Here is a 23,671-nt window from a genome sequence, read left to right on the forward strand (position 1 = left end):
TGGCACCCCCCCCCAAGTTAGGGCCCCCCCTCACCATTACAGGGACCCCGTCCCTTACTAGGGACCTGTCCCTATTACAGGCAACCCCCCTCCCCTCTTAGGGACGCCCCCACCATTACAGGGACCCCCCCATCCCTTATTAGGGACCCCCCCCATTACAGGCACCCCCTTAGAGACTCCCCCCCACCATTACAGGGACTCCCCCCTTTATTAGGGACCTCTCCCTACTACAGACAACCCCCCCTCCCATCTTAGAGACCCCCCCCCACCATTACAGGGACCTCCCCTCCCCTCTTAGGGACCCCCCCCCATTATGGCCAATCCCCCTCCCCTCTTAGAGACACCCCCCACATTACAGGAACCCCTCCCCTCCTCTCTTAGGGACCCCCCCACCATTAGAGGCACCCCCTTCCCCTCTTAGGGACTCCGCACCATTATAGGCAGCCCCCCCTCTCCTCTTAGGGACCCCCCCCACTTCCAGGCCCCCCCCCAAGCCCCTGCCAACCCGGGCTGCGGGGGCTGCGGTGCCGGCGGCGGGGGGCGGCCCCCCTCGATGGGGAGGGGGCGGCCCCGCCGGGAGGGTTGTGGGGGGGGCGGCCCCCGTTTCACGGGGGGGGGGGGGGGGGGGGTTGGGGGGTCGGCGCATGCGCGGCCGCCCCTCGCCCTGCGCCGGGCAGCGCGGCGGGGCGCGGAGCGGGCGCGGGTTCGCCGCCGCTGCGGGCAGGTGCGGGCGGGCGGCACCGGCGGCACCGGGCGGGGGGGCCGCGCCTGCCGCCAGCCGCGATTGGCCCGGCCCGGCCCGGCTCGGCCCCCTCCGGGGGGGCCCGTCCCGCTGCCCCCCTCCGCGCCCCGCTTTTAAGCCCCCGGTGCCGGCGGGGTGCTCGGGCTCCACCGGCGGCGATGACTCCCTGCGCGCCGTGAGCACGGCCCCAGGTACGTGCGGCACCGGCACCGGCACCGGCACCGGCACCGGCACCGGCACCGGCACCGGCACCGGCACCGGCACCGGCACCGGCACCGGCACCGGCACCGCCCGCGCCGCGCCCCCGCTGCGGTGCCCGGTGCCGGCGGGGCCGGGTCGGGCGGTGGGAACGGACGGGGGCGGTGGCACCGGCACCACTACGGCAGGAGCGGGACGGATCCGGGCTCGGAGACAAGGGGGGTGTCAGGGCTGGGGGATGCGGGGGACACCCTGCGCTGGGGGACACTGTGGGGACAGGGGTGGGCAGGGATGTGGGCTGCTGGGGGTTGCGGAGATGCTGCGACTGAGGGTTGGGGACACTGAGGGGACTGGGGCTGTCAGGGATGGGGGTGCTGGGGCTGGGGACAGTGGGGATGGAGGGGATGCTGGGGCCGGGGCTGGGGGAGGATCAGGAGTGGGGCTGGGGACACCGGGGCAGGTGAACAATGGGGCTGGGGACACCGGTGTTGTGGGGACACCCAGGACTGGGGGGCACCAGGGCTCTCAGGGCTGGGGGATGCTGGCACCGGGGCCGAGAGGGGCTGGGGACACCGGGGCCGAGAGGGGCTGGGGGACACCGGCACTGGGGCCAGTGTGACAGGCAGGACTGGGGGACGCTGGAAGCGTGGTGCCATGCCCTGACCCCTTGCCCAGCCCCCAGAGGAGCCGGCAGCGTGGCGGTGGGCAGGGAGAAGGGGTGAGGGATGGCAGGAGGGCAGTGGGTGCTGGCGGGTGGGTGCCCACCGGGGAGCCGCCGCCACCCCCCCACCCCGTGGTGCCGGAGACGGGTACTCCTCGGTCCCCTCCCCTGCCTTGGCCACCCGGTTCCCCGTTGGTGCTGCGGGTGGTTCCCTGGAGGGGAGGGAGCCGGGAAGTTTTGCATCCCTGGAGCGCTCAGCGCCGGGGGCAGAATGACGCCCAGCCCGTGTGCCCTGGTATGGGGACAGCGTGATGAGGCTGGGATGGAGGGATGGATGGAGGGATGCCGGGATGGACAGAGGTGGGTGCAGGTGGGTGCGGGTACCGGTGAGGGGTCTGGGGCTGCGTGGGGGGACTCCTCGCTCCCACGCATCGTACCCAGGGGCTCGGCAAACCCAGCGCCGGTGGGGAGGACGGTGCCAGAGGCCCAGCTCTGTGCCAGGCCCACCGGCCCGGTGTTCTCCCCGCTTTTGGTGCCGGGCATCGGCGCTGCTTTCGGAATTACCGGTGTGCGGCCGAGCCATCTGCAGGGATGGGGCCGGGGGCTTGCCGTGATGCTGCACCGGCTTCGGGGCTCCCGCTTTCAGCTTCCCGGGGAGAGACAGAAAAGCTGGGGGGGGGGGGGGGGGGGAGGTGGGGTGGATTAAAAAAAAAAATTAAAAAGAAGAGCAAATTCTAAAATAAAGGCTGCAGACTGTCTGCCTAATAAAAATCGCACCCAGCAAAGGGCCCATATTGGACGGGATCACAGTTTTCCGAGGTGCTAATTTATTCTCGCAGGCTGGGGGGGAGCGGGAAGCATCACGTTGCCTGTGAGATGTGACGGCAGCGAGGTTTGCAGAATTCCTTTGTTGTGGGCAGAGAGGAGGGGACGCGGAGCCGGCCCCGCTGCCAGGCTCCCGTCGCGGCCACGCAGCCCTGGGGGGGGCCCTCGGCGGACACCCCCCTCCCCGCTGGGGTGGCGGAGGCATCGCGGCGCTGGGAGGGAGGTGGGTGCTGCGGAGAGGGGGGGGGCTGGTGGCTCTGAGGGGTTGGGTGCGGGGGGTGCAGGATCAGCCCCGTGGGGTGTCTGCAGCGGGGGGGGGGGGGAGACACGATGGGTGGGTGGGCACCGAAATGCTATGTGTGCGCTGGTGGCACTGGGGACCGGAGTGACCCGTGGGGACAGCAGAGGTCACAGGGTCTGCATCCCGGCTGGGGGGGCAGCTGGGGGCACCCCCAGGGCTGGGGCATCCCCAGGGTGGGGGGCACCCTTGTCCTGTGCCATCCAGGCCACCTGGGTGGGTGGGCAGTGCCCCCCCTCCCCTCCAACCCATCCCAAGCCCGTGTCCCCCCTGCCACCGTCCCAGATGTCCCCTTCGCCGTGGGGACCCCCGGGGTCCGTGGCCACCCCAGTCCCAGCCTATGGCTCGGGGCAGGGTGGGGTGAGAGGGGACCCCAAAACCGTCCGGGCCGTGCCGGCGCCCAATGGCCTGCGAGGAATTAAGCTATGTTTCAGCTGGAGCTAATCACCAGCCCCGATTTTGCATATTCATGAGCCAGATGAATTATTCATGAGGTGACAGCTAGTGACAGATGTGAAAATGTTCGCCCAAGACTGGGGGGGGGTGGGGGGGGTGGCTTTGCACCGCCGTTATTTTAAATTTCTCTCGTCTGCCGTTCCCCCGGCTGGGGCTGGGTCCAAGGGGGACAGGGACACGCTCCTTGTCCCCGAGGGGGCCCAGCCGCGTGGCACGGGGGACGTCACTGTGCCCTGAGCCCACGGCATCGCCCTGACTGCGCGGAGAGACCCCGCACGCGAAATTCAGCCCCTTGGGCTCCCGGCGGCATGGCTGGCGCTGGCTCTCCCCGCCACCCTCCTCACCTTGCTGTCACCGCTGGGGACGGCGCGGTGATGCCCAGCATGGCTGAGCCCGCGGCCCCTTCCATGGGGACCCCGGCTGGATCCTGCCCCAATGGGATGGGGCTGGTGCTGCTTCCCCCCACCTTGGCAGGAGGCTGGGGGTGCTGAGCCGTGCCGGCAGCAGCGTTCCCTGCCTGCGGTGGGGAGCTGGGATCAGGCCAGGGCTGATCCCGGTGATGCCGGGGGTTCAGGACTCGGCCGTGCCAGCCCCGGCCTGCCTCACTGGCGCTGGATTGTGGGTTAGTGGATCAAGAGGAGGTGGGAGGGAGACGGTCTCAATAATTAACGAGGCGCCGAGTCTGGGAGGACGCTGCCTGGCTGTGGCTTCGGCAGCCCCCGGCATGGCACGGGGGTCCTTGCGTGGGGGATGCCACATGTGGCGGCTCCGGCACCGGCGGGGACGGAGGCTGCCGTGCCGCTCGCCCTGACCTTGGGATAAACTTTTTGCTGGCTCAGCGCAGGGCCAGGCTCGGTGGCGGGGGCGGCTGGGGGTCCGGTGAGGGGCTGGGGGGAGCAGAGCGTGGCAGGGACCTTCTTTTGTCTCCACAGCTCGGAGCGGAGCCGTGGTGCCAGCGGGGACGTGGTCCCTGCGTGCTTTGAGGGCAGGGGGTGCCAGGAGGGTGGCCCCAAGGGAGCGGCAGGCTGGGACTGTGTGTCCTGTCCCCGGGGGGTCCCCGAGGAGGCAGTGGGTGCTGCCAGCGCTGCCGGCCCTTCCCACCGCGGCACCATCCCTGCTGCCGAAGCAAAACCTGCAGAAATGCTGATGTCAGGGAAGGCGACGGCCGCGGCCGGAGCCACGCGGCCCCCGGCCCCGCGCCGCCGGCAGCACCCGCTCCCCTGGTGCCGCCACCCTGGGGTGTCCCCAGCGGGGTTGGGGACCGTGGTCCCATCCAGCCAGCCCCTTCACGGCGTGCGCCCGGCTCCAGCGGTTGCAAATCCAAAGAGCAACTTCTGTGTTTAACATTTAAATGTTTACCCAGCGGCGCTGCCCGGCGTTTGCTCAGCGAGGACCCGTCTCCAGAAGAGCGGCTCTGGGTAAACAGCCGAGAGCTTAGAGGAGTATTTATACGCCAGCACGTTTACATGGGTCTCTTGGATCCCCTCGGCTCCTGCTCCGTCCCACCACCCCAATGTGGCCCCAGGCAGCGCACTGGAACCCCATGGTTTGGGGCTGGTGGCCCTGGGTTGGGGCTGGGAATTGGGGCCGCCACGCTGGGAGCTGGGGCGGCCACGGGCTGGCGAGGAGGAGGATGGAGAAGGGGAAGGTCTCAGGGATGGCGTGGGGACGTGTCGGGGAGCGAGACTTGGTCGCCGCTTTCCCGCATGGGAAATTGTCCGGTTTGTCCTTCGATGGGAAAAGTCTCCTAGAAGCTGCAGGGAGGGGGAATGTCGAGGGATGCGAGAAAGAAAATGGGTAAAAACCAAAAAAAAAAAAAAGAAAAGGGGGCTGTGGGTGATTTGAAGCTCTGGGACGCGTGCGAGCACAGCCCAGGGCACCCTTCTCCCCGGGTGCTGAGTGTCCTGGATGTCCCCAGCCTGCACCCGCCCCCCCACCCTGGTCCAGTGGGTCCCGGGGTGGTGGCTCGGGGACGGATAGGGGCTGGGGGGGCCGGGGGGCAGGCAGGGACCACACCATCCCACACCCTGGCGCTGATGGTTGGTGCTGGGTGAGCTCCTGACACCCCCAGAAAGTCACAATTCGCGTTTCAATGGGGAGGAGCTGGAACCTCCGGAGCCCAACTGTGCCAAGCCATTTATTTTTCCCACCCATAGTGGGAAGACAGGGAAAAGTTTGGTGCTGCCGGGGCCGCCAGCCCCGGGGAAATTCCTTCCTGGAGCATCTCTGAGCAGGGAAGAAGGAGCTGCCGTCGTGCTGTCAGTGCCGTGGGGTGGCCGCGGGGCTGTTCGGCTCCCGGGGGACGTGGTGGGGTGAAGGTGCAGTGAGCCGCAGCCCGCTCCCTGCTCCGCATCCCGGGAATTTCCCTCTGCGGCCGGAGCCGGGGTTGAGTCACCTCCACATCTTCTATCCGCAGCTGGGTTTGGAGGCAGAAAGCCCCGCGGAGCAGCTGCGGGAGGGAAGGGGCAGCAAACGCTTTCTTCTTTAGAAAAGAGAAGATAAAACCCAGTTTTGCACCCCCCGAAAGGCCCTTTTCCAGTGCTGAACACAGGGGGGGGTCTCCTTTTTTTTTTTCTCTCGCCATTTTGCTCTTTTTTGCTATTTTTGTCCCATAAAAGCAGAAGGGACTGAATGAGAAATCAAGGGCTGGAAAAATGGAGCATCAGGGATGGGAGAACCTGTGGACTGAGCCGAAGCCTCGGCTCCGGGCAGCTGGGAAGGGGACAGGGGGGATCCTGGTGTCCCCCCCAAGGTGCTCCGCGGCTCGCTGTCCTGGCTGGGGGTCAGTGTCAGAAATGAGGGACCCCCGTGGGGACCAGCAAACCCTGCGCTGGATCTGCCGGCGCACGGCGGGGGGAACCTGGGTCTGGTTCGAGCTCGCAGCCACGTGGTGCCGAGCACCAGCACAGCCCCCTTTGGGGTCTGGGGGTGCCGGTTGCATCCCTGCTTGGCCAGTTTGGTGCCGGAGCCGGGTTAAAATCCCAAACAAAGCCTGAGTGGGGCTTGTGGGACCCCGGTGCTGGTTGTGGTGGGGGCCAGGCGATGGTTGTGCCCGTGCCGGGCGGGCGACTTCTCCGACTTCCCTCCGAGCCCAGAGACCAAATGATTTAGAAAATACTAATCGTCGCTGCAGTCAAACAGATGGATGGGAGATTTTCGGCGAGCGGCGGTGCCGGCTTTGTGCTCCGCGCGCCGCACGCCGGCTCCGGCAGCCGATGGCGTCCGCTGCATGTTAATGCTGGGGGCAGAGCAAGGGCCGGCTCCAGCGCCGCCGGCTCTGCCACGGCCGGGCTGGGGGGCCGCGGGACCCCCCGGGCTTCCCTGCTGCCCCTGCCATGGAGACGCGTGTCCCACCTCCAGCGGCGCACCGTGAGGGTGCGGGGATGTCACCACTGGTGGCAGGGGGACGCAGAGGGACGCCCCGGTGGGGTGGCTGGGGGCTCAGTGGGTGGGTTGATGGGTGGCACCTCGTCCTCCATCCCGGCCCCACACCAGCTCCGTGCCGGCAGCGAAATCAAACTCTCTCCGGGCTAATGGCATCTCGCTAAGCGGGGCTAATCCTGCTCTCCCCGCGGCTCCCGGGGGTTGGTGTCAGCGCGGCCTCGCGGTGATTTATGGCCCGACGGCGTCGCCGCACGCGCAGGGGGAGGGCGAGCAGCAGCCTCCCATTCCCACCCCCCCACCCCCGGCTCTCGTTGCAGGTCAAGGATGGTCCATGTGATGGGGGATGCCGGCTGCTGGCTCCTGCTCGGGCTCTCCCTCCTCCCCATCGCCGTCCTGGGTGAGTGAGACAGCGCTCCGTAGCCGGGGCTAATTAGCCGATAACGGTAAACAGCAGCAAATGAGGAACTATCAGCAATAATAAATAGTGAGGGTGAATAATAACCAGGAGAGGGTTTAAGCTGTGCCCCCCCCCAGCCCCCCATGCCTCCCTGCCCTTGCATGCAGGGGATTAGCGAGGGAGAAGCCCCCCAGGCGACCGTGGACCCCCCCCACGCTGGGATCCCCGCAGGCCAGACCATAAATCCTTAATCCCATCAGCGGCACCCCCAACCCCCTCCCTGCTGCGGAGCTGAGCCCCCCCCAAGGGATTTGCCATGTCTCTGAGTGCGAGAGCCCATGTCCCCCCACATCGTGCGTGGTGGGGGCATCCCAGCATCCCGCTGCAGGGGGGCATTTGGGATCCCCCCACCCTGGTACCCTCCCTGTGCATCTCCCGGTGATCAAAGGGCTTGGGGTGCGACGGAGGGTGGGATGGAGGGGGCGGAGGGTGGCAGGTGGGGGTTAGTGGCCATCCCCAGTCCCCGGCTGGCTGGGCTCTGTGGGGAGCAGCCCCCCCCCGACCCCGCTGCGGGCAGGGAGAGCCAGGCCGCGGGAGTTCCCCAGACTTGTGGGATTTGCAGCGGTGGAGCCGGGAGCCGGGACAGGCTGGGGCAGGATTAGTGCGGGAGGAGGAGGAGGAGGTCACAATCGCAGTCGCGCTTTATCCCGGCGTGGGGATGGCTTTCCTGCTGGTGCACCAGGGGCTGAGTGGCACCGAGTGGTTGGCGAGGGGTCCACCTCTGCGGGCAAGGGATGGGGAGCGTTGATATCCCAACGGGAGCGGTGTGGGACCCATGGGTGCAGAGCAGCGGCTACAGCCTGGCGGGGACGGGGACTTGGCCGATTTAACTGGCAAAGCCGCTCTTCAGCCACCAGCCGGGGAGGCTGCACATCATCCCGCTTCATGTTCTTCCCTGGGGGGCTCAGAGGTACCCGGTACGGGGCCCCCAAAACCCTGCAGTGCCCCCAGCTCTCTCCCCGCTACGAACAAGAGCTCTGCAGGAGCTCCCGCCGCCCATCCCCGTGGTATCTGGGCGCCTCTCCCCGCAGGCTCCCAGGACCATGGGAAGGTGATCCACATCAACAGGGTGCAGCACCAGGCCGTGCGCGTGGGGCTGGGGGAGCCCGTCGCCCTCCCCTGCCTCTTCCTGCTCCATCCCTCCGCCTCGCTGGGGCCCAACGAGCCCCCCGACCCCCCCCGCGTCAAATGGAGCAAGGTGCGCTCGGCCACCGGCCAGAGGGAGGACGTCCCCATCCTGGTGGCCAAGGACAACGCGGTGAAGGTGGTGAAAGCCTACGAGGGCCGGGTGTCCCTGCCCGGCTACCCCCGCGACCGCTACAACGCCACGCTGGTGCTGCGCGCCGCCCGCGCCAGCGACGCGGGGCTGTATCGCTGCGAGGTGGTGGCCGGCATCGACGATGAGCAGGACCTGCTGCCCCTGGAGGTGACGGGTGAGCCGGGCGCCGTGACGCGGGGTGGCATTGCCGGGAGGGCCACGGGGGGTGACGCGGGTACCGCGGCGGGGTGGCATGGGTGCCCGTGGGGGTCGTGTGTCCCGTACGAGCTGTGGACCCCGTGCAAGCTGTGCACCCCATGCACTCCATATACCCCTTGTAAGCCACGCACCCCGTGCACTCTATGCAAGCCCTGCACCCTGTGCAGCCCGCGCACCCCGTGTGTCCCGTGCAAGCCAGGCACCTCGTGTAAGCCGTGACCCCATGGACTTCGTGCACCCTGTGCTCCCCGTGCGAGGCATGCACGCCATGCTCCCCGTGCACCCCGTGCATGCTATACAAGCCGTGCACCCCATGCAACCTGTGCACCATGCACCTCGTACAAGCCGTGACCCCATGTACTTCACGCACCCTGTGCAAGCTGTGCACCCTGTGTACCCTGTGCACCCTGTACAAGCCATGCAAGCCATGCTCCCCGTGCGAGCTGTGCACTCCACGCGCCCCGTGCACTCTGTACAAGCCCTGCACCCCATGCAACCTGTGCGCCCTGTGTGCCCCGTGCAGGCCATGCACCTCGTGCAAGCTGTGCACCCCATGTGTTTCGTGCCTCCTGTGCAAGCCGTGCACCCGATACACCCCATGTTAACCAATACACCCGGTGCAAGCTGTGCACCCCGTGTGCCCCCTGCAAGCCATGCACCTCGTACAAGCCGTGCACCCCATGTATTTCGTGCACCCCGTGCACCCCACTCAAGCCCTGCACCTCCTACAAGCCATGTACCCCCGCGCGAGCCCTGCCAGCTCCGCGCCCCGTGCCAGCCGTGCCATCCGCTGCCCTTCCAGGTGTCGTCTTCCACTACCGCCCCGCGGGCCAGCGCTATGCCCTGACCTTCGCCGCCGCCCGTCGCGCCTGCTTGGACAACTCGGCCGTCATCGCCTCACCCCAACACCTCCAGGCCGCCTTCGAGGACGGCTACGACAACTGCGACGCGGGCTGGCTAGCCGACCAGACCGTGCGGTGAGTGTGCGGCACGGGCTGCCGGCCGGGCACACCTCGCCACGGGCAGCCGCGGGGCTGAGCGCCGGCCGTGCCCCTCTCTGGCAGGTACCCCATCACGCTCTCCCGGCCTGGCTGTTATGGAGACCGCAACAGCCTCCCCGGCGTCCGCAGCTACGGCCGGAGGGAGCCCGGCGAGGAGTACGATGTCTACTGCTACGCCCAGGAGCTGCGAGGCAAGCAGTGCCGTGGCGGCTGGGTGCGCGCCGGGCGGGCGGGTGGGTGCCAGGGACATTGCTCCGAGGAGACGGCCGTGGCCAGGAGCGCGGGCATCTCCATGGATCTCCTGCCTGCCACGGTTTGGCTGCAGGGATGGGTGCTCGGTGTCACCCTCGGTGCCGGTGCCAAGCGGCGCGGTGTTGGCTGTCGTACTCAATTCATGGAGACTTCCACAAAACACCGCTCGGCTCCGAGCCGTCACGGCTCTCCGTCCCCGCATCCCCAACGGGCTCTGCTCTCTTGCAGGGACGGTGTTTTACACCACGGTGCCGGGGCGGTTCACCTGGCAGGGGGCCCGCAGGCACTGTCGGAGCCGGGGGGCTTCGTTAGCCACCACGGGGCAGCTCTACCTGGCGTGGCGCGAGGGCTTGGACCAGTGCGACCCGGGCTGGCTGGCCGACGGCAGCGTCCGCTACCCCATCAGGCTCCCGCGCAGGAAATGCGGCGGCGAGGCCTCGGGCGTCAGGACCCTCTACCAGTTCCCCAACCGCACCGGCTTCCCCCCCGCCACCTCCAAATTTGACGCCTACTGCTATAAAGGTAAGAGGAACCGGCCGCGATGCCGGCACCGCGTGCCACCCCGCAAGCCCCCCACCAGCCCTGGCCCTTCTTCCCTTGGGAATCGGTGGGCATGGCTAGGAAAATTGCTACGGATGAATATTTAATTGGGGAATTAATGAGATCAATGGGGAGAGCTGCGCTGGGAGGGAGCCCAGCTCCGTGCATCACTCTGGCATGGTGCAAGGCTGCGGGATGCGGTTCCTGGTACCGAGCCCTTGTGGGGGGGGGATGTGGGTCCCCACTCATGCCCCGGATCCCCGTCTGGTCCCGGATCCCCGTCCTGCCCCTCAGTCCCGCCGACGGCACGGCTGATGCTCGTGGTCTCACCGCAGCGCACGTGGCCGCGGGGCAGAGGGAGCCGCAGGAGCCGGTGCCACCCACTCCCGACCCGCCGGGCAGCGACAATGTGCTGGTGGAGCACGGCGAGGACCTGGGCACGTCGGGGGATGCCCGGGACACCCTGCGTGACCGCTACAGCCTCCTGCCGCAGCCGGGGCCCGCGGGGCTGGGCGAGGATGAGGACGAGCAGTTGCGGCTGGCGAGCAGCAGCCCAGCGGCGCGGCGCGGTGACCTCCCCGCGGCTGCCACGGCGGCTGCTGGCCTGGGGGTGGGCGATGGCGGCACATCCCTGCCTCCCACCACGGCCTCCTCGCCGGCGTGGCCCCACGAGGATGAAGCTCTCAACGTGGTGGACCAGGCGCCGGTGAGCTCCTGGCAGGATCCATCCAGCCCAGCACCGCCGGCGCACGAAGCCCCTGCTCCCGAGGAGCCCCCGGCCGCCCTCCTGCCGCAGTCCCAAAGCCCAGCCCGGCAGCACGTCACCGGCTCACCGTCGGGGCTGGGGACGGTCCCCGGCATGGCAGCGGAGACCCCCAGCACCCCCCTGGCCAGCTCCCGCGCCCCGAGGCGGAGCAGCTATGCCGGGCTGAACGGGCGCTACTTCCAGCTCCAGCGGCAAAGCCGGGACCCCGCGGTGGCAGCTGGGGACCCCACGGTGGCTGGGGATCCCACGGTGGTGGGTGACCCGGTGGGGACGGTCAGCCAGGCCCCCGTCCTGGCCCTGGAGGTGAAGGGGGCTGCAGCCAACGCGGTGGAGACGTGGAGCATCTCCCACACCGGCACCGAGAGCCTCCGGCGGGAGGGCACCTACTCACCCTCCAACGCGGTGGAGGAGGAGATCGGCCCCGGTAAGTGATGCCCGAAAGCGGCCAGGGGGGTCCCGGCGGGGGCTGCGCCAGCTCGGGGACCCCATGGCTGTGCCATCTCTTGCAGAGCTGATGGCACCAGCCACCCCCCCAGTGTCACCCTCGCCACAGGCGCCTTCCCGGAGGGATTTGCCGCGGTGGAGCCCCCGCATGGCCCCCCACAATCCCGAGGGACCCGCACGGACGCCCCCTCTGCCGTCCCCAGCCCTGCCTGCCTCTGTTGGTCCCCACGATGCTCTCAGCCACCAGGACATCACCACACTCCGGGCTCAGCCCCGCGTCCCCAGCGCCCGCGGGGACTCTCCCCGGCCACCCGCGGATGCCACCGAGGACTTCTCCGGGGACGCTCTCTCCCAGGAGGATGGTGGCTCCGTCCCGCCACGGCCCCCGCTGCCCCCAGCCCCGCTGGTGGCCGAGAGCCCCGAGATGGCCCCGCAGCCCCGCGGTGACGGCGGTGACGGCAGCGGGGCCCTGGGCAATGGCTCACTGGAGAGGCAGAGGAAAGCGGTGACCTTCTTTCACCCAGCCAGCCCCTCCATGGGGCACCCCGTCACCCCCAGCCCCACCGAGGCGGCTGCTCCCCAGCCCCGGGGGGAGCTCAGCCCCACGGCTCCCCACGGGCCATTTGAGCCGCCATCTGAGCTGCCGTCTGAGCGCAGCCATGAGCAGCCGGTCGGGTACGGTGATGCCGGGAAGGGCTCAGCCAAGCCAAGCAGCGAAGCAGCCGTGTCCCCCCCAGTGCGTGATGTCCCCTCGCCTTCGCCTGCCCCCGTGGCCAGCGAGGTGACCCTGTGGGCCAGCACCGAGCAGCCGGTGGAGGCGGATGCGCTGGAGCCGGCAGCCGAGGAGGGGTCCACGGGCTTCGCCTCCATGGCCCCACAGCCCACCAGCCACCTTGCACCGGAGCTGGGGGGAGCGGAGCAGCTCCTCCTGCCCCCCCCAGCCCCTCGGCAGCCTCCCACCAGCCCCAGCCCCCCGGGTGTCCCCAGCCATGAGGATGCACCAATGGCCCCCGGCGAGGAGGATGCCTCCGGGCAGGCGAAGAGGGAAGAGACCCCCGCACCCCCTGGCTCGGCCACCCGCAGCCCCCGGCCGTCACCCACTGCCCCCCACCCATGGGTGCTGGAGGCTTCCGAGTCCCCGAGCACGGGGCTGCTCTTTGAGCCCTCCACGGCAGCTTTGCCGGGGGGGTCCCCGCTGCTGGATGCCGACAGCGGGAGCGGCGAGGAGCCGGGGCTGGAGGAGCGGGAGCTGCTGGCCTGGGCAGGCGCCGACAACGCCAGCCGGCACGGTGAGCGCGGCGCTGGGGGGGTCGGGGTGCTGGGGGCACCTAGAGCTGGTGGGCACTGGGGAAAATCAGGCTGGGTGGCAAGAGGACCGACCCAGGGGGTTAAGGCGGAGGTTTTTGCGGGTCTCGCCTTTCAGCCAAACCAATTTACTTTCCGGGGAGTTTCTGGCAACTGCGGTGGGCTGGAAGCAGGTCCTGGGTTTTTCGAAGGGAGCCGAGCTATCAACGTGAGCTGGGAAAGCATCCTCTGAAATGTTTAATATTTGCAGTTGCTCGTAATAATAATAGCTGGAGAGGCGGCTGCTGGCGGGGAACGCGTGGCACACGCTGCCCGGCCCCGGCTGCCAAACAAACAACAAATGTATTTAAAGAGTCGAGCCACAGCCAGGCGGAAAAGGCACCGCGGTTAATGCGCGGCAGCCGGCAGGGTCACGGCCAGGCCCTGGGTCCTGGTGGGGAAGGGGGTGGGTGCCGCGTCGTCCCCCCCAGCCCCTGGCTGAGGGCGCCCATTTGCACCCCGCAGCCCCGTCCGACCCCTGCCAGAACAACCCCTGCCTGCACGGCGGGACCTGCCGCGCCAACGGCACCGTCTGCGGCTGCAGCTGCGCCCCGGGCTTCACCGGGGAGAACTGCGAGATCGGTGAGCGGCCGGAGCATCCCGCTGTGCCGGGGCAGAGCCAGGCGCCGCATGGAGCTTGGAAATCCGGGAGGGGAATGGGGCTGCGGCTCTAAGTCCGGCTCGATCCCCCCCATCCTCAGGCACCGGTGCTGGCGGAGGGGACGGTGGGCTGGGTGGGCGGTGGCGGGGGGTCTCCCGTGTCCTGCAGCTCTCGGCGTGTCCCCGCAGACATCGACGACTGCCTGTCCAGCCCCTGCCAGAACGGTGGCACCTGCATCGACGAGGTCAACTCCTTCGTCTGCCTCTGCCTGCCCAGCTACGGCGGCAGCCGCTGCGAGAAAGGTGGGGAGCGCAGCCCCTGCTGTCCCCCCCGGGGTGTCTCGCCATGGGGTGGGCGAGACCCCCACGGGGACACTGCCCAGCCCCTGTCCCTTTGGGGATCAGCATGGGGAGCCGGGAAGAGGATGCAGGATGCTCTCCGCATCCCTCCCCAGGGTGCTGGGGGGCCGGTCCCCTTCGCTGTCCCCACCGTCCCCATCTCCCCGCAGACACGGAGGGCTGTGACCACAACTGGCACAAGTTCCAGGGTCACTGCTACCGGTACTTCGCCCGCCGGCGCTCCTGGGAGGACGCGGAGCGGGATTGCCGCCGCCGCGCCGGCCACCTCACCAGCATCCACTCGCAGGAGGAGCACGGCTTCATCAACGGTGCGGGCTAGGGGGGGTAATGCCCCGTCCCGCAGCTCTCCATGCGTCAGCACCCCTGGGTGCTCCTGGCCTGCACCGCGCGAGCCGTGGGTGCCTCTCTCCGTAGGCTTCGGGCACGAGAACACCTGGATCGGGCTCAATGACAGGATCGTGGAGCAGGACTTCCAGTGGACCGACAACACCGGCTTGGTGAGACCCTGGGAGGTGCAGGGCGGGGGGGCTCAGGGTGCAGGGCGTGGGGGGGGGCGCAGGGGTTCTCACCCTCTCTCCTGTCCCACCAGCAATACGAGAACTGGCGGGAGAACCAACCCGACAACTTCTTTGCGGGCGGCGAGGACTGTGTGGTGCTGGTGTCCCACGAGATCGGCAAGTGGAACGACGTGCCCTGCAACTACAACCTGCCCTACATCTGCAAGAAAGGCACAGGTACCGCCCGCCCCGGTGTCCCCACCCTGGGCATCCCCATCCCGCAGCCCCCGGCATCCCCATCCCACAGCCCGCGGCATCCCCATCCATGTCCCGCATCCCCATCCCACAGCCCCCAGCATCCCCATCCGTGTCCCGCATCCCCATCCTGCAGCCCCCGGCAACTCCATCCTCATCCTGCATCCCTGTCCCACAGGCCCCAGCTTCTCCATCCTCATCCCGTATCCCTGTCCCACAGCCCCCGGCATCCCCATCCTTGTCCCACTTCTCTATCCCGCAGCCCCCAGCATCTCCATCCCCATCCCCATCCCGCAGCCCCCAGCATCTCCATCCCCATCCCTATCCCGCAGCCCCCAGCATCTCCATCCCCATCCCTATCCCGCAGCCCCCAGCATCTCCATCCCACATCCCTATCCCGCAGCCCCCAGCATCTCCATCCCTATCCCGCAGCCCCCAGCATCTCCATCCCACATCCCTATCCCGCAGCCCCCAGCATCTCCATCCCCATCCCCATCCCGCAGCCCCCAGCATCTCCGTCCCACATCCCTATCCCGCAGCCCCCAGCATCTCCGTCCCCATCCCTATCCCGCAGCCCCCAGCATCCCCATCCCACATCCCTATCCCACAGCCCCCAGCATCTCCATCCCACAGCCCCCAGCATCTCCATCCCACAGCCCCCAGCATCTCCATCCCCATCCCTATCCCGCAGCCCCCAGCATCCCCATCCCACATCCCTATCCCGCAGCCCCCAGGCACCTCCTCATCCTCGGGAAACCTCTCCCAGCCCCTCACCCAGGAAAACTTGAGCAGTTCCCCTTAATCTCCATTTTTTTCTTCCCCCCCCCACCCCCCCCCCGCAGTCAATTCTTCCCTCTCCGCTTTAATTTGTTTAATTTGCCACCATTAAAACTATTAAGTTCTCATTCCTTATCTTGAAAGTTATATTAACCTCCAGCTGCTCGTTGCGAGCCGGAGGAGCGTGCCGCCCTCTCCCGCCGGCTGCGTCTTAACGATGCGCTGGCCCCGATAAGGCCATTAATTAACGAAGTTAATCCTGGGGAACACCTCACTGCCAACCTGACGGAGGAGCCCCTCCTAAAGCCATCCACCACCGCTCCGGAGAGAACCGGTGGCATCGACAAGGTGTCCCCTTATCCCCTCCTGGTGACAGGGGGGTGACAGCGGTCTGTGTCCCCCCCCCTCCACCTCCAGTGCTGTGCGGGCCCCCGCCGGAGGTGGCAAACGCCTTCCTGGTGGGGAAGAAGAAGGAGAAGTACAGCATCCACTCCAGCGTGCGCTACCAGTGCGAGGAGGGCTTCACCCAGCGCCACGTGCCCACCATCAAGTGCCACAGCACCGGCAAGTGGGACCGGCCCAAAATCCTCTGCACAAAACGTTAGTGGGGACGGGGAAGGCGGGGGGGAGGGATAAGGGAGGGTGTCAAGGCACCGGCTGCCTGCCGGGGGCCGCGCTCCCTGACCCCCCCGGGTGCCCTCCCTTGCCCCCGTTAGCCAGGCGGTCGCACCGAGCGCGGCGGCACCACCACCACCGGCACAGCCACCCCCACCACCAGCACCACCACCACAAACCCCGCAAGGAGCGGCGAAAACACCGCAAGCACCTCCGGCTGGACTGGATGGAGGAGGGCCACTACTTCTAGAGCCGGGGGGGGGGACGAGGAAGCACAAAGGTCCCCGAAGGGATGCGGTGACATTTCCTGGCCCCCTCCCAACCCCCCTCCCTCTTTTATAACCTCCCCCCCGCCAACCCTTGGCTTTAGCTCCTAGGATGCCCGGCCCCGTAGGGAATAGGATCCGGAGGGGGCGGCTGCGTGTGCGTCCCCAGCCCTCCCTGCATGCCCCACGCTCAGCCCCCCCGACCCGGGGTCGAGCCCCCAGCCCCACATGGGGACCCCCCCATCCCGCACGGGGGCTGTTCCCCGGCTGGGCTCCGGCCCCCTCCCCAAAGAGGGGGGTTAATCCGCCAGCCCCCCCCCCCTTCCCGTGTCCCACCTTGGCCATCGTGGCCCAGGGTGGCTCCAGTTTTTTAGCAGCCCCCCCTCCATCTTCCCGCCCCAGCCCCCCAGTCCTGCTCGTGGGGCGTCCCTGTGGCCGGCATGGGGACCCTGCCCGGCGCTGGGTGGGGGGGGACGGGACGACGACGATGCCACCGGGACCTGTGTCCCACTCTGCCGCCTGGTTTTGGGGGTTGATTTTTATTTTCCCTTTCCGTTTGTCGTCGGGTCCCCGTTGGAGTTGGCGTGTGTGTGTGTACGGCGCTTTCTGATCTCTGCTGTTTGCGACGTGACTGCCGTGTCCCGAGCCCCCTCCCCATCCCTGTCCCCCCCCGTCCCCTCCCCTCCCCTCCCCGAGCCCCGTGCCATTTCTGACTTTGCCTTTCTGTACTGCTGGACATTTTAATAAATTTTTTTAACAGTTGAGTGGCCTCGACTCTGTGCTTTCCTGGGGATGGGGCGGGGGGGGGATGGCGACCCCAGGGACAGTCCCCGTGCGGCCCTTGGCCGGGGAGTGTCTCGCCGGCGCTCTCCATCTGCCTCCTTTCACCGCCACTAAATTAATTTTAAGCAAACCTAATCCTTCTCGCGGGCCCGGCCATGTGAGCCGAGAGCTCATGAATCACGCCGGCGGGGAGCAGCGCGGCCACGGCTTTCCCTGCCCGCCCCCACGAGCTGCGGAGACGCTGATGAATTTTATCGGGGTGCTGCCCGTGTTACCCATGGGTGCAGGGGCTGCGTGACCCCCCCCGACCCCAGCTGCCATCCATCAGCGTGTGGTGGCCACCACCTGGGGCTCCGGTGGCCCCCAGCACCTGCGGTCCCCACTCTTGCCCCCCGAGGGTCGCGGTGGCTGGGGGTGGCAGCTCCCAGCAGCTATTTATTGTCACCGGCGCTGGCAGTCGGTGACGGTGATGGATGGACTGGGCTCAGCTGCACCGGCCGTGGAGGAAGCCCCTCCGGCATGGGGGACCCCCCAGGGTCGTCCCCCGCCGTCCCCCGTGGTGGCTGCCAGCGCTGCGATGCCCCGAGGCGGCTCTGCCGATGCTGCACCCTTGGATTTGGTCCTGATAAATCCAAGGGGGATGCCATCGCGACGCTCCGAAGGTGCCCAGCTCCGGCGGGGAGGGAGGGCGCAGCGGGGACAGGGACACCGGGGCTTTGAATTCCGAGCGAATACAAGAGCTGCGGGGGGGGAAGTGGCCCCCAGGGCGCGGGGTCCCCTTGCACCCGAGATGCCCCCGGAGGGTGGCACCAGCCAAGGAGACACGAGAGCCCGGCTCAGCTCTCAAAAGCGGCCGAAGCTTTTATTTCATCTACGTCCAGCTGGGGAGCGCCGGGGCTGCAGGAAGCCTCGGGACGGTGCTCGGCCCGGGGGGGCGCAGGGGACGGTGCCCACCCAGCACCTTCCCGCTCCCGGCATCCGCCGCTTCCCCACCAAGCCAAGCGCTAAGGAGCGGCCCCGGGCTGGCGGCGTGGGGCACTGGGCTGGCCCAGCAGCAGCCCCCCGGGGTGGCCAGCGGTGAGCGGGTGCATGCGGATGCTGGAAGGGCTGCAGGCGATCCCCCCCAGCCCCCCCGGCCGCCCATGTTACATGAAAGCCAAGCCCAGTGCCCCCAGTCCTTGCCCAGCACCACGCTGGGATTTTGGGGGGCTCGTGGCAGGTCAGCCCCCCCGCAGAGACCTGCTGCTCCCATGATGTGGTTGCCCACAGCATCTCCCGGGGGGGTTCAGAGAGACGCCCCAGGGACAGCGCGGAGTTGGGGACCCCAGGCACGAGGATGAGGACGTCGAGGGCTCAAGCCTGCTTTGCTCTGGCTGGGCCGTTAGCACATGCGATAATTGATAAGCAAGAGCTGCAACGAGCTGGGGAGCCGGCCCTGGATCCGCGCGCAGGCTCCTGGCTGGGCTCCTGAAGTCGTTCCCCTCCCGCTGCCTCAGTTTCCCCAAGCGTCCCCGGGCTTTGTCCTCAGCCTGCGGCGCAGCAGCCGCCCCGGCATCGCACGGGCACCTCTCCCAGTCCAAGGCAGGGGCTGCCCGCAGCTCCCCGCGCTGCCGCGTCCCGGGAGGCAGCGACGCCGGGGAGCCCAGCACACGAGGAGGGGTCGCCCCGGCCAAATCTGGGGGTGCTCCCAGCGTGGCTGAGCCTCACACACGATTGGGGTGACCCCCACCCAGCGCCTTCTCCGGAGCGGCCTCACCGGCTTTTTTGAAGCAATAAACCCCAAAAAGCTTGTACTTCTTGTCCGGGAAGCCCAGGTTGCGCACGCCGGGCTCCCGGCCCCCGCAGCGTGCCCGGGGGTTGACGATGGGGTAGCGGATGCTGCCGTCCTCCAGCCAGCCGGCCTCGCAGCGGTCCAGCAGCTGGATCTTCCAGGCGGCGTAGAGCTGGCCCACCTTGGCCACGGCCGCCCCGTTGTTCTTGCAGGCCTGCACCGCCTCGGCGTAGCTCAGCTTGCGGTACGTCTTCAAGAAGTAGACTTTGCCTTTGGGGAGGGGACACACACACACAAAGTTGGGGGGTGTCGGGGATGGGGACCCACCTGCAGCATCCCGCATCCGGCACGGCACCGGTACCCAGCAGGGTAGGATGGGGTTGAGCGGTGCAAGCCCTGCGAACCCCCCCACCCCAAAACACATATTTGGGCAGGGGGGGTCGGTCCTGAGGAGGCGACCGGCCGGGTGGGCTCTGGGGAGCCACCGTCACGGCGCTGGCAGATTTATGGGGGCTACACGGCGGCGGTCGGCGATGGCTCCTGGTGGCGATTACACCCGCTATTTATCCTGCCTGCCACCATTAAACAAACATCGGCAGAGCCCCCCCGCGCGGCCCTGCCAGCCGGGAGGAATTTACACAGCCCGGGAGCCCTCCCGGCTCCCATCTGTCTTGCGCGGCCCCGGCCTCATCCATCACCCGGCCCGTTTGCTGCTGCAATTACCTCCGTCCCCTGCTGCCGCCCGGGGAAGATGGGGCTTGCTAAAACCGGGTGCCCCAGCCCCAAAGGTGATGGGGACAGATCCTGATGATTTATGGGGGTCCCTGACACCGAACCCCCTCTTGATGTGCTGGGGAGCCCGGGGAAGGGACATGCAGCCTGGGGAAGGGACGTGAAGTCTCACCCAGGGCTAAGCGCCTTCCTGGACCATCATGGGAACCCCCCACCCTGCCCGGTCAAACCAGGGAGCTGGGTGATGCACTCTGTGCATTGTGGGTGCTCCGTGCCTCAGTTTCCCCCCCTCCCCGCCGTTACCGTTGAGGTTGGAGGTGAAGCAGAAGGCGTCGTAGTGCTCGCTCTCCTTGTGCCGGTAGCCGTAGTTGCGTACCCCCACCGGCGTGTCCTTGCGGCCGCACTCCTCCCGCGGGCGGGAGATGGGGTACTGCACCGAGCCGTCCTCCAGCCAGCCGGCGTTGCACCAGTCCATGCCCTCCAGCCAGGCCTGGTGCAGCTGGTCGTGCGAGGCCAGGATGCCGTCCTGCTCCAGGCACGCCTGCTGCGCCTCGTGGAAGTTCAGGGTGTAGCGACCCAGGCGCGGGTGGTAGGGGAAGATGACACCTGGGCGGGGGGGGACACACGGAGGGGAGGGTTAGGGTCTTGGGGGGGGGAGTTCCCCCACCTTATTTTGCAGCTGCACCCAACGAACGGGGTCATCGGCGCAAGGCACCGGCGGGGGACAGGGGCTGCTGCAGGGGGGAGACCCGGCTGCAAAGCCCAGCGCAGCCGAGCTGCCATCGTCCCTGCTCGGGGACTTCGGGTGCTCCAGGTGCTCGGCAACCCCAAAGCCCCCCAGCCCTGTGACCTCAAGGACCCCCGGGGCACCCCCAGGTCCCAGGAGCTGCTGCTCTGGGACACGGGGACATCGGTGGTGCCCACGCAGTGTCCAGCCAAGCCCTGGCGTCCCCGGGGCAAGCCCGTACCAGCTGGAGCAGCGCTGCTGTGCCTCCCGAGCCCCCAAAAAAGGGTTTTCCCCCTTTCCCGGTGTCCCCCCCCCTATCCCAGCATCTTGTAGCCATGCACGGCACCAACGCTGCTGCCACATCCCATCCCTGTCCCCCCCCGGTGCTTTACGAGGCCGTGCCGCTATCTATCTCCAGCGTTTATTAGCTGCCAGCCCGTAAACCTGGAGCAACAATAAAAGCCAATAACCGAGGCAATAAACCACGGCACACGCCAGGAAAAACAACCGGCCGTAAAGCGGGACCGAGCCCAGCTTGGGAACGCGGCGCTGGGAACCGTGTCCTGGCCATCCCGCCTGGGACACGGGGACACCCGGGGCCCTCCTTGTCCCTGTCCCTCCTCCCTGGTGCAGCCGCGCCGTTACCTTCGAGGTCCAGCTTGACCATGCCGGTGTCGTCCTCGAGCTCGTTGGTGACCTCGCACTCGTAGCGGCCGTAGTCTTGCAGGGTGACGTTGCGGATGATGAGCGAGGCGTCGCCGAAGCCGTCCTCCTGCAGGGCCGTGCGGCCGCGGTAGCTGCCGAACGCCCGCCGCGCCTTCCCCAGCGCCACGAAGACGTCCACGAAGGCCATGGGCTCCGTCACCTTGGTCCACTTGAGGCGGATCTCGGCCGGGTCGTGGGCGGCCATGTCGTAGTGGTACCGGCAGGGCAGGATGATGGTGCCGCCCCGGTGCGTCACCACCTTCCCCGGGGCCGTTTGCACGACCACGGCCCCGCTGTCACCTTCTGCAAGGGACACTGAGCTCAGGGGAGTCCCTGTCCCCAAGCCTGCTGCCCCTGCCTCCACCCCAGGCAGTGCTGGCACATGGGCAGGACCATGGGGACAAGCAGGTTGGGTGCAGGACCACCTTTGGGGGCAATCTGCCTCTTTTGGGGGCTTTGCAAACCCCAACGAGGGTTGGGCAGCTCCTGGCCAGGGCAAGGGGGACACAATGGATGTCCCAGCAACCCTGATGGCACTTTAGTGGATCTTAAACCCAACAGCCCGATGGCTGCAGGGTGGCTCCCCCTGTCCCACCCTGGGGGTCCAGCCCAGCTCCCCGCTGCGGACCCCTGTCCCCACTCACCCATGACATGGACCACCTTCTTCCGTCCCCGGGTGCTGGGCAGCACGTCGGAGGCGAGGACGCCAGCAAGGAGCAGCAGAGCTGCTGGGCCAGCGGCCCAGGGGCCTCGGGGACGCATCTAGGGGGAGAGCAGAGCCCCTTAGCACCCACCGACCCCCCAGGGAGGAGAGCGGTGAGGCAAACCCACGCTCTGCCTGACCCCCGGCTTTGGTAGCCCCCCAGCAGCAATGCCGGTCCCCAGCCCGCGCCCCCATCCAGGGGAAGGAGATGCCGTCACCCGCCACCACCCCTCGTGGGGGTGCCCCCACCCCATCTCCCGCCTCACCCACCCCAAGCGTTGGGTCACCCATTGCCTCCCCCCACCCCGCCCCGAGCACCCCCCGCCCGCGGGGCCCCCCGCGCCCCCGGCCTGCGCTGAACTCCGCTTCACCCGCTCAGTTACAGCGGGATGAATATTTCATGGCAGACGCGCAGGGCCAGATCTCGTGAGTTATTTATGTCCGCGATGGCACAGCTGGAAACTGAACTGATGGCGCGGGAGTGGGCTGCGGCTGCCGGAGCCCCCAGAGCCCCCCTCCGGCTGCATCCCCCCTTCCATGGGGACAACGGGGGAAGTGTGGGCCAGAGCCCCCCCAGTCCCTGGGGGGCTGCGAACCCCCCGCACTGCGGGCTGGGGCCTGAGCCCCGTGTTCTTGGGGGTGCCCCGGATCCCAGCACGGGCAGACCGGCTGTGTGCCCCCCCGGTGGGAATGACCCCCCCGTGGGGCAGGGGAAGGGGAGCCTGGGCTTGGCTGCGGGGTAGGGGAAGCGGGGCAGCCCCCACAAGGGTCCTGGTGCCCGGTCGGGGGGCAGGGGGAGGGGGGAAGCCCCCCGGGGGTCCCGGTGCCCGGTCAAGGTCGGGGGAGCAGGGAAACACCCCCGGGGTTCCCGGTGTCTGGTCGAGGGGGCAGGAGGAACGAGGAAGCCCCCCCGGGGGTCCCGGTGTCCAGTCGGACGCAGGGGGAATGGAGAAGCCCCTCGAGGGTCCCGGTGCCCGGTCGGGGGGCAGGGGAAACGAATAGGGAAGACCCCCGGGGGTCCCGGTGCCCGGTCGGAGAGCGGGGGAAGCAGGGAAGCCCCCCCGACGGTCCCGGTCCCCGGTCGGGGGCAGGGCAAACGAACAGGGAAGGGCCCCCGGGGGTCCCGGTGCCCGGTGTGGGGCAGAGGGAGCGGGGAAGCCCTCCCGCGGGTCCCGATGCCCGGCCGGTGTCAGGGGGAGCGGGGCAGCCCCTCCGGGGGTCCCGGTGTCCGGTCGAGGGGGCAGGGGGAGCGGGGAAGCCCTACCGAGGGACCCGGTTGCCAGTCGGGGTGAGGGGGAGCGGTGCCCGGTCGGGGGAGCAGAGGAGCCCCCTCGGGGGTCCCGGTGCCCGGCTGGGGGCAGCGGGAGCGAGGAGCCCCGGCTCCCCCCCGCCGGCGGCCCCGGGGCCGGTGCGGTGTTGCAGTGCGGGACACTGCGGCGGCAGCCCCGGGGCTGCGGGACGCCGGTGCCCGGGAGCGGGCAGCGCAGCGCGGGGCGGAACCGGCCCGGCCGCCGACCCCCACCGCGACCGCCCTCCGCCCCACCGGGAGCAGCCCCCGCCCGGGCTGCCGGTACCGGGGGTCCCGTCCCGGTTCCCCGCGGCCGCCCCGCAGCGAACGGAGCCGCCGCCGCCGCCGCAGCCCCCCGCACTCACCGTGTCTCGGCGGGCGCCGGTGCCGGCCGGCGGGAGGGGCCCGGCCGCAGGAGCGCTCCGGTGCCGCCGGTGCTGCCGGTGCGGCTCCGCGCAGGGGGCGGCACCGGCAGCTCAGCTCGGCCCGGCCCTGCCCCGGCTCCCGGCGCTGCGCAGGGCCGCCGGCTCGCCAAGGTCACCGTCCCGCCCGGCACCGTCCCCCCGGTACCGCCGGTAACCCCCGGTACTGCCGGTACCCCCGGCCCGGGCTGCGAGCGGGGAATCCGCGGGGCAAAAGGAGTTTTGCCGGGTAAATCCGCCACCCCCCCGCCCCGGACCCTGCAAGGGCAGCCCCGAGCTACCGCCAGCACCCCCCCCTGCGCGCCCCCCCCTGCGCATCCCCACC

At 68.8% G+C, this 23,671-nt stretch overlaps 2 protein-coding genes across 5 annotated transcripts; one reads left to right on the plus strand and one right to left on the minus strand.

The window, feature by feature from the left end:
- The first annotated feature begins 683 nt into the window (after positions 1–683).
- NCAN (neurocan) lies at positions 684–16,946 on the plus strand. 4 transcript variants are annotated; one of them, XM_063358315.1, is made up of 15 exons: positions 684–933; positions 6,882–6,961; positions 8,053–8,454; positions 9,301–9,475; positions 9,563–9,690; positions 9,980–10,273; positions 10,627–11,481; positions 11,567–12,790; positions 13,311–13,427; positions 13,635–13,748; positions 13,955–14,113; positions 14,220–14,302; positions 14,395–14,539; positions 15,752–15,934; positions 16,055–16,946. In XM_063358315.1, exons 2-15 carry the CDS (start codon positions 6,889–6,891, stop codon positions 16,324–16,326), a joined length of 4,224 nt encoding a protein of 1,407 aa, XP_063214385.1. In that variant the 5' UTR covers positions 684–933; positions 6,882–6,888; the 3' UTR covers positions 16,327–16,946. The 4 variants fall into 4 exon arrangements, with proteins under 4 accessions (XP_063214385.1, XP_063214389.1, XP_063214387.1 ...); XM_063358319.1 differs by having other exon boundaries at positions 11,705–12,790; XM_063358317.1 differs by having other exon boundaries at positions 16,051–16,331.
- Positions 16,947–17,558: 612 nt separating this feature from the next.
- On the minus strand, positions 17,559–23,473 carry HAPLN4 (hyaluronan and proteoglycan link protein 4). The gene is made up of 5 exons (XM_063358030.1): positions 23,290–23,473; positions 21,578–21,695; positions 20,874–21,236; positions 19,805–20,107; positions 17,559–19,039 (listed from the first exon to the last, which is right to left on the minus strand). Exons 2-5 carry the CDS (start codon positions 21,693–21,695, stop codon positions 18,702–18,704), a joined length of 1,122 nt encoding a protein of 373 aa, XP_063214100.1. The 5' UTR covers positions 23,290–23,473; the 3' UTR covers positions 17,559–18,701.
- Positions 23,474–23,671: the final 198 nt, after the last annotated feature.

The sequence above is a fragment of the Chroicocephalus ridibundus genome, chromosome 22, assembly GCF_963924245.1.
Source record: "Chroicocephalus ridibundus chromosome 22, bChrRid1.1, whole genome shotgun sequence".
Classification (NCBI taxonomy): Eukaryota; Metazoa; Chordata; class Aves; order Charadriiformes; family Laridae; genus Chroicocephalus; species Chroicocephalus ridibundus.

Bases quoted from the DNA above. Each gene is read 5' to 3' on its own strand.
- NCAN (XM_063358315.1), top strand. From the start codon at position 6,889: ATGGTCCATGTGATGGGGGATGCCGGCTGCTGGCTCCTGCTCGGGCTC. The intron at 14,114-14,219 runs GTGCGGGCTAGG...CTCTCTCCGTAG, and splicing joins GGAGCACGGCTTCATCAACG to GCTTCGGGCACGAGAACACC. The intron at 14,540-15,751 runs GTACCGCCCGCC...CTCCACCTCCAG, and splicing joins CATCTGCAAGAAAGGCACAG to TGCTGTGCGGGCCCCCGCCG.
- HAPLN4 (XM_063358030.1), bottom strand. From the start codon at position 21,695: ATGCGTCCCCGAGGCCCCTGGGCCGCTGGCCCAGCAGCTCTGCTGCTC. The intron at 21,237-21,577 runs GTGAGTGGGGAC...TGTCCCTTGCAG, and splicing joins GAAGGTGGTCCATGTCATGG to AAGGTGACAGCGGGGCCGTG. The intron at 20,108-20,873 runs GTAACGGCGCGG...CCCCCCGCCCAG, and splicing joins GGTCAAGCTGGACCTCGAAG to GTGTCATCTTCCCCTACCAC.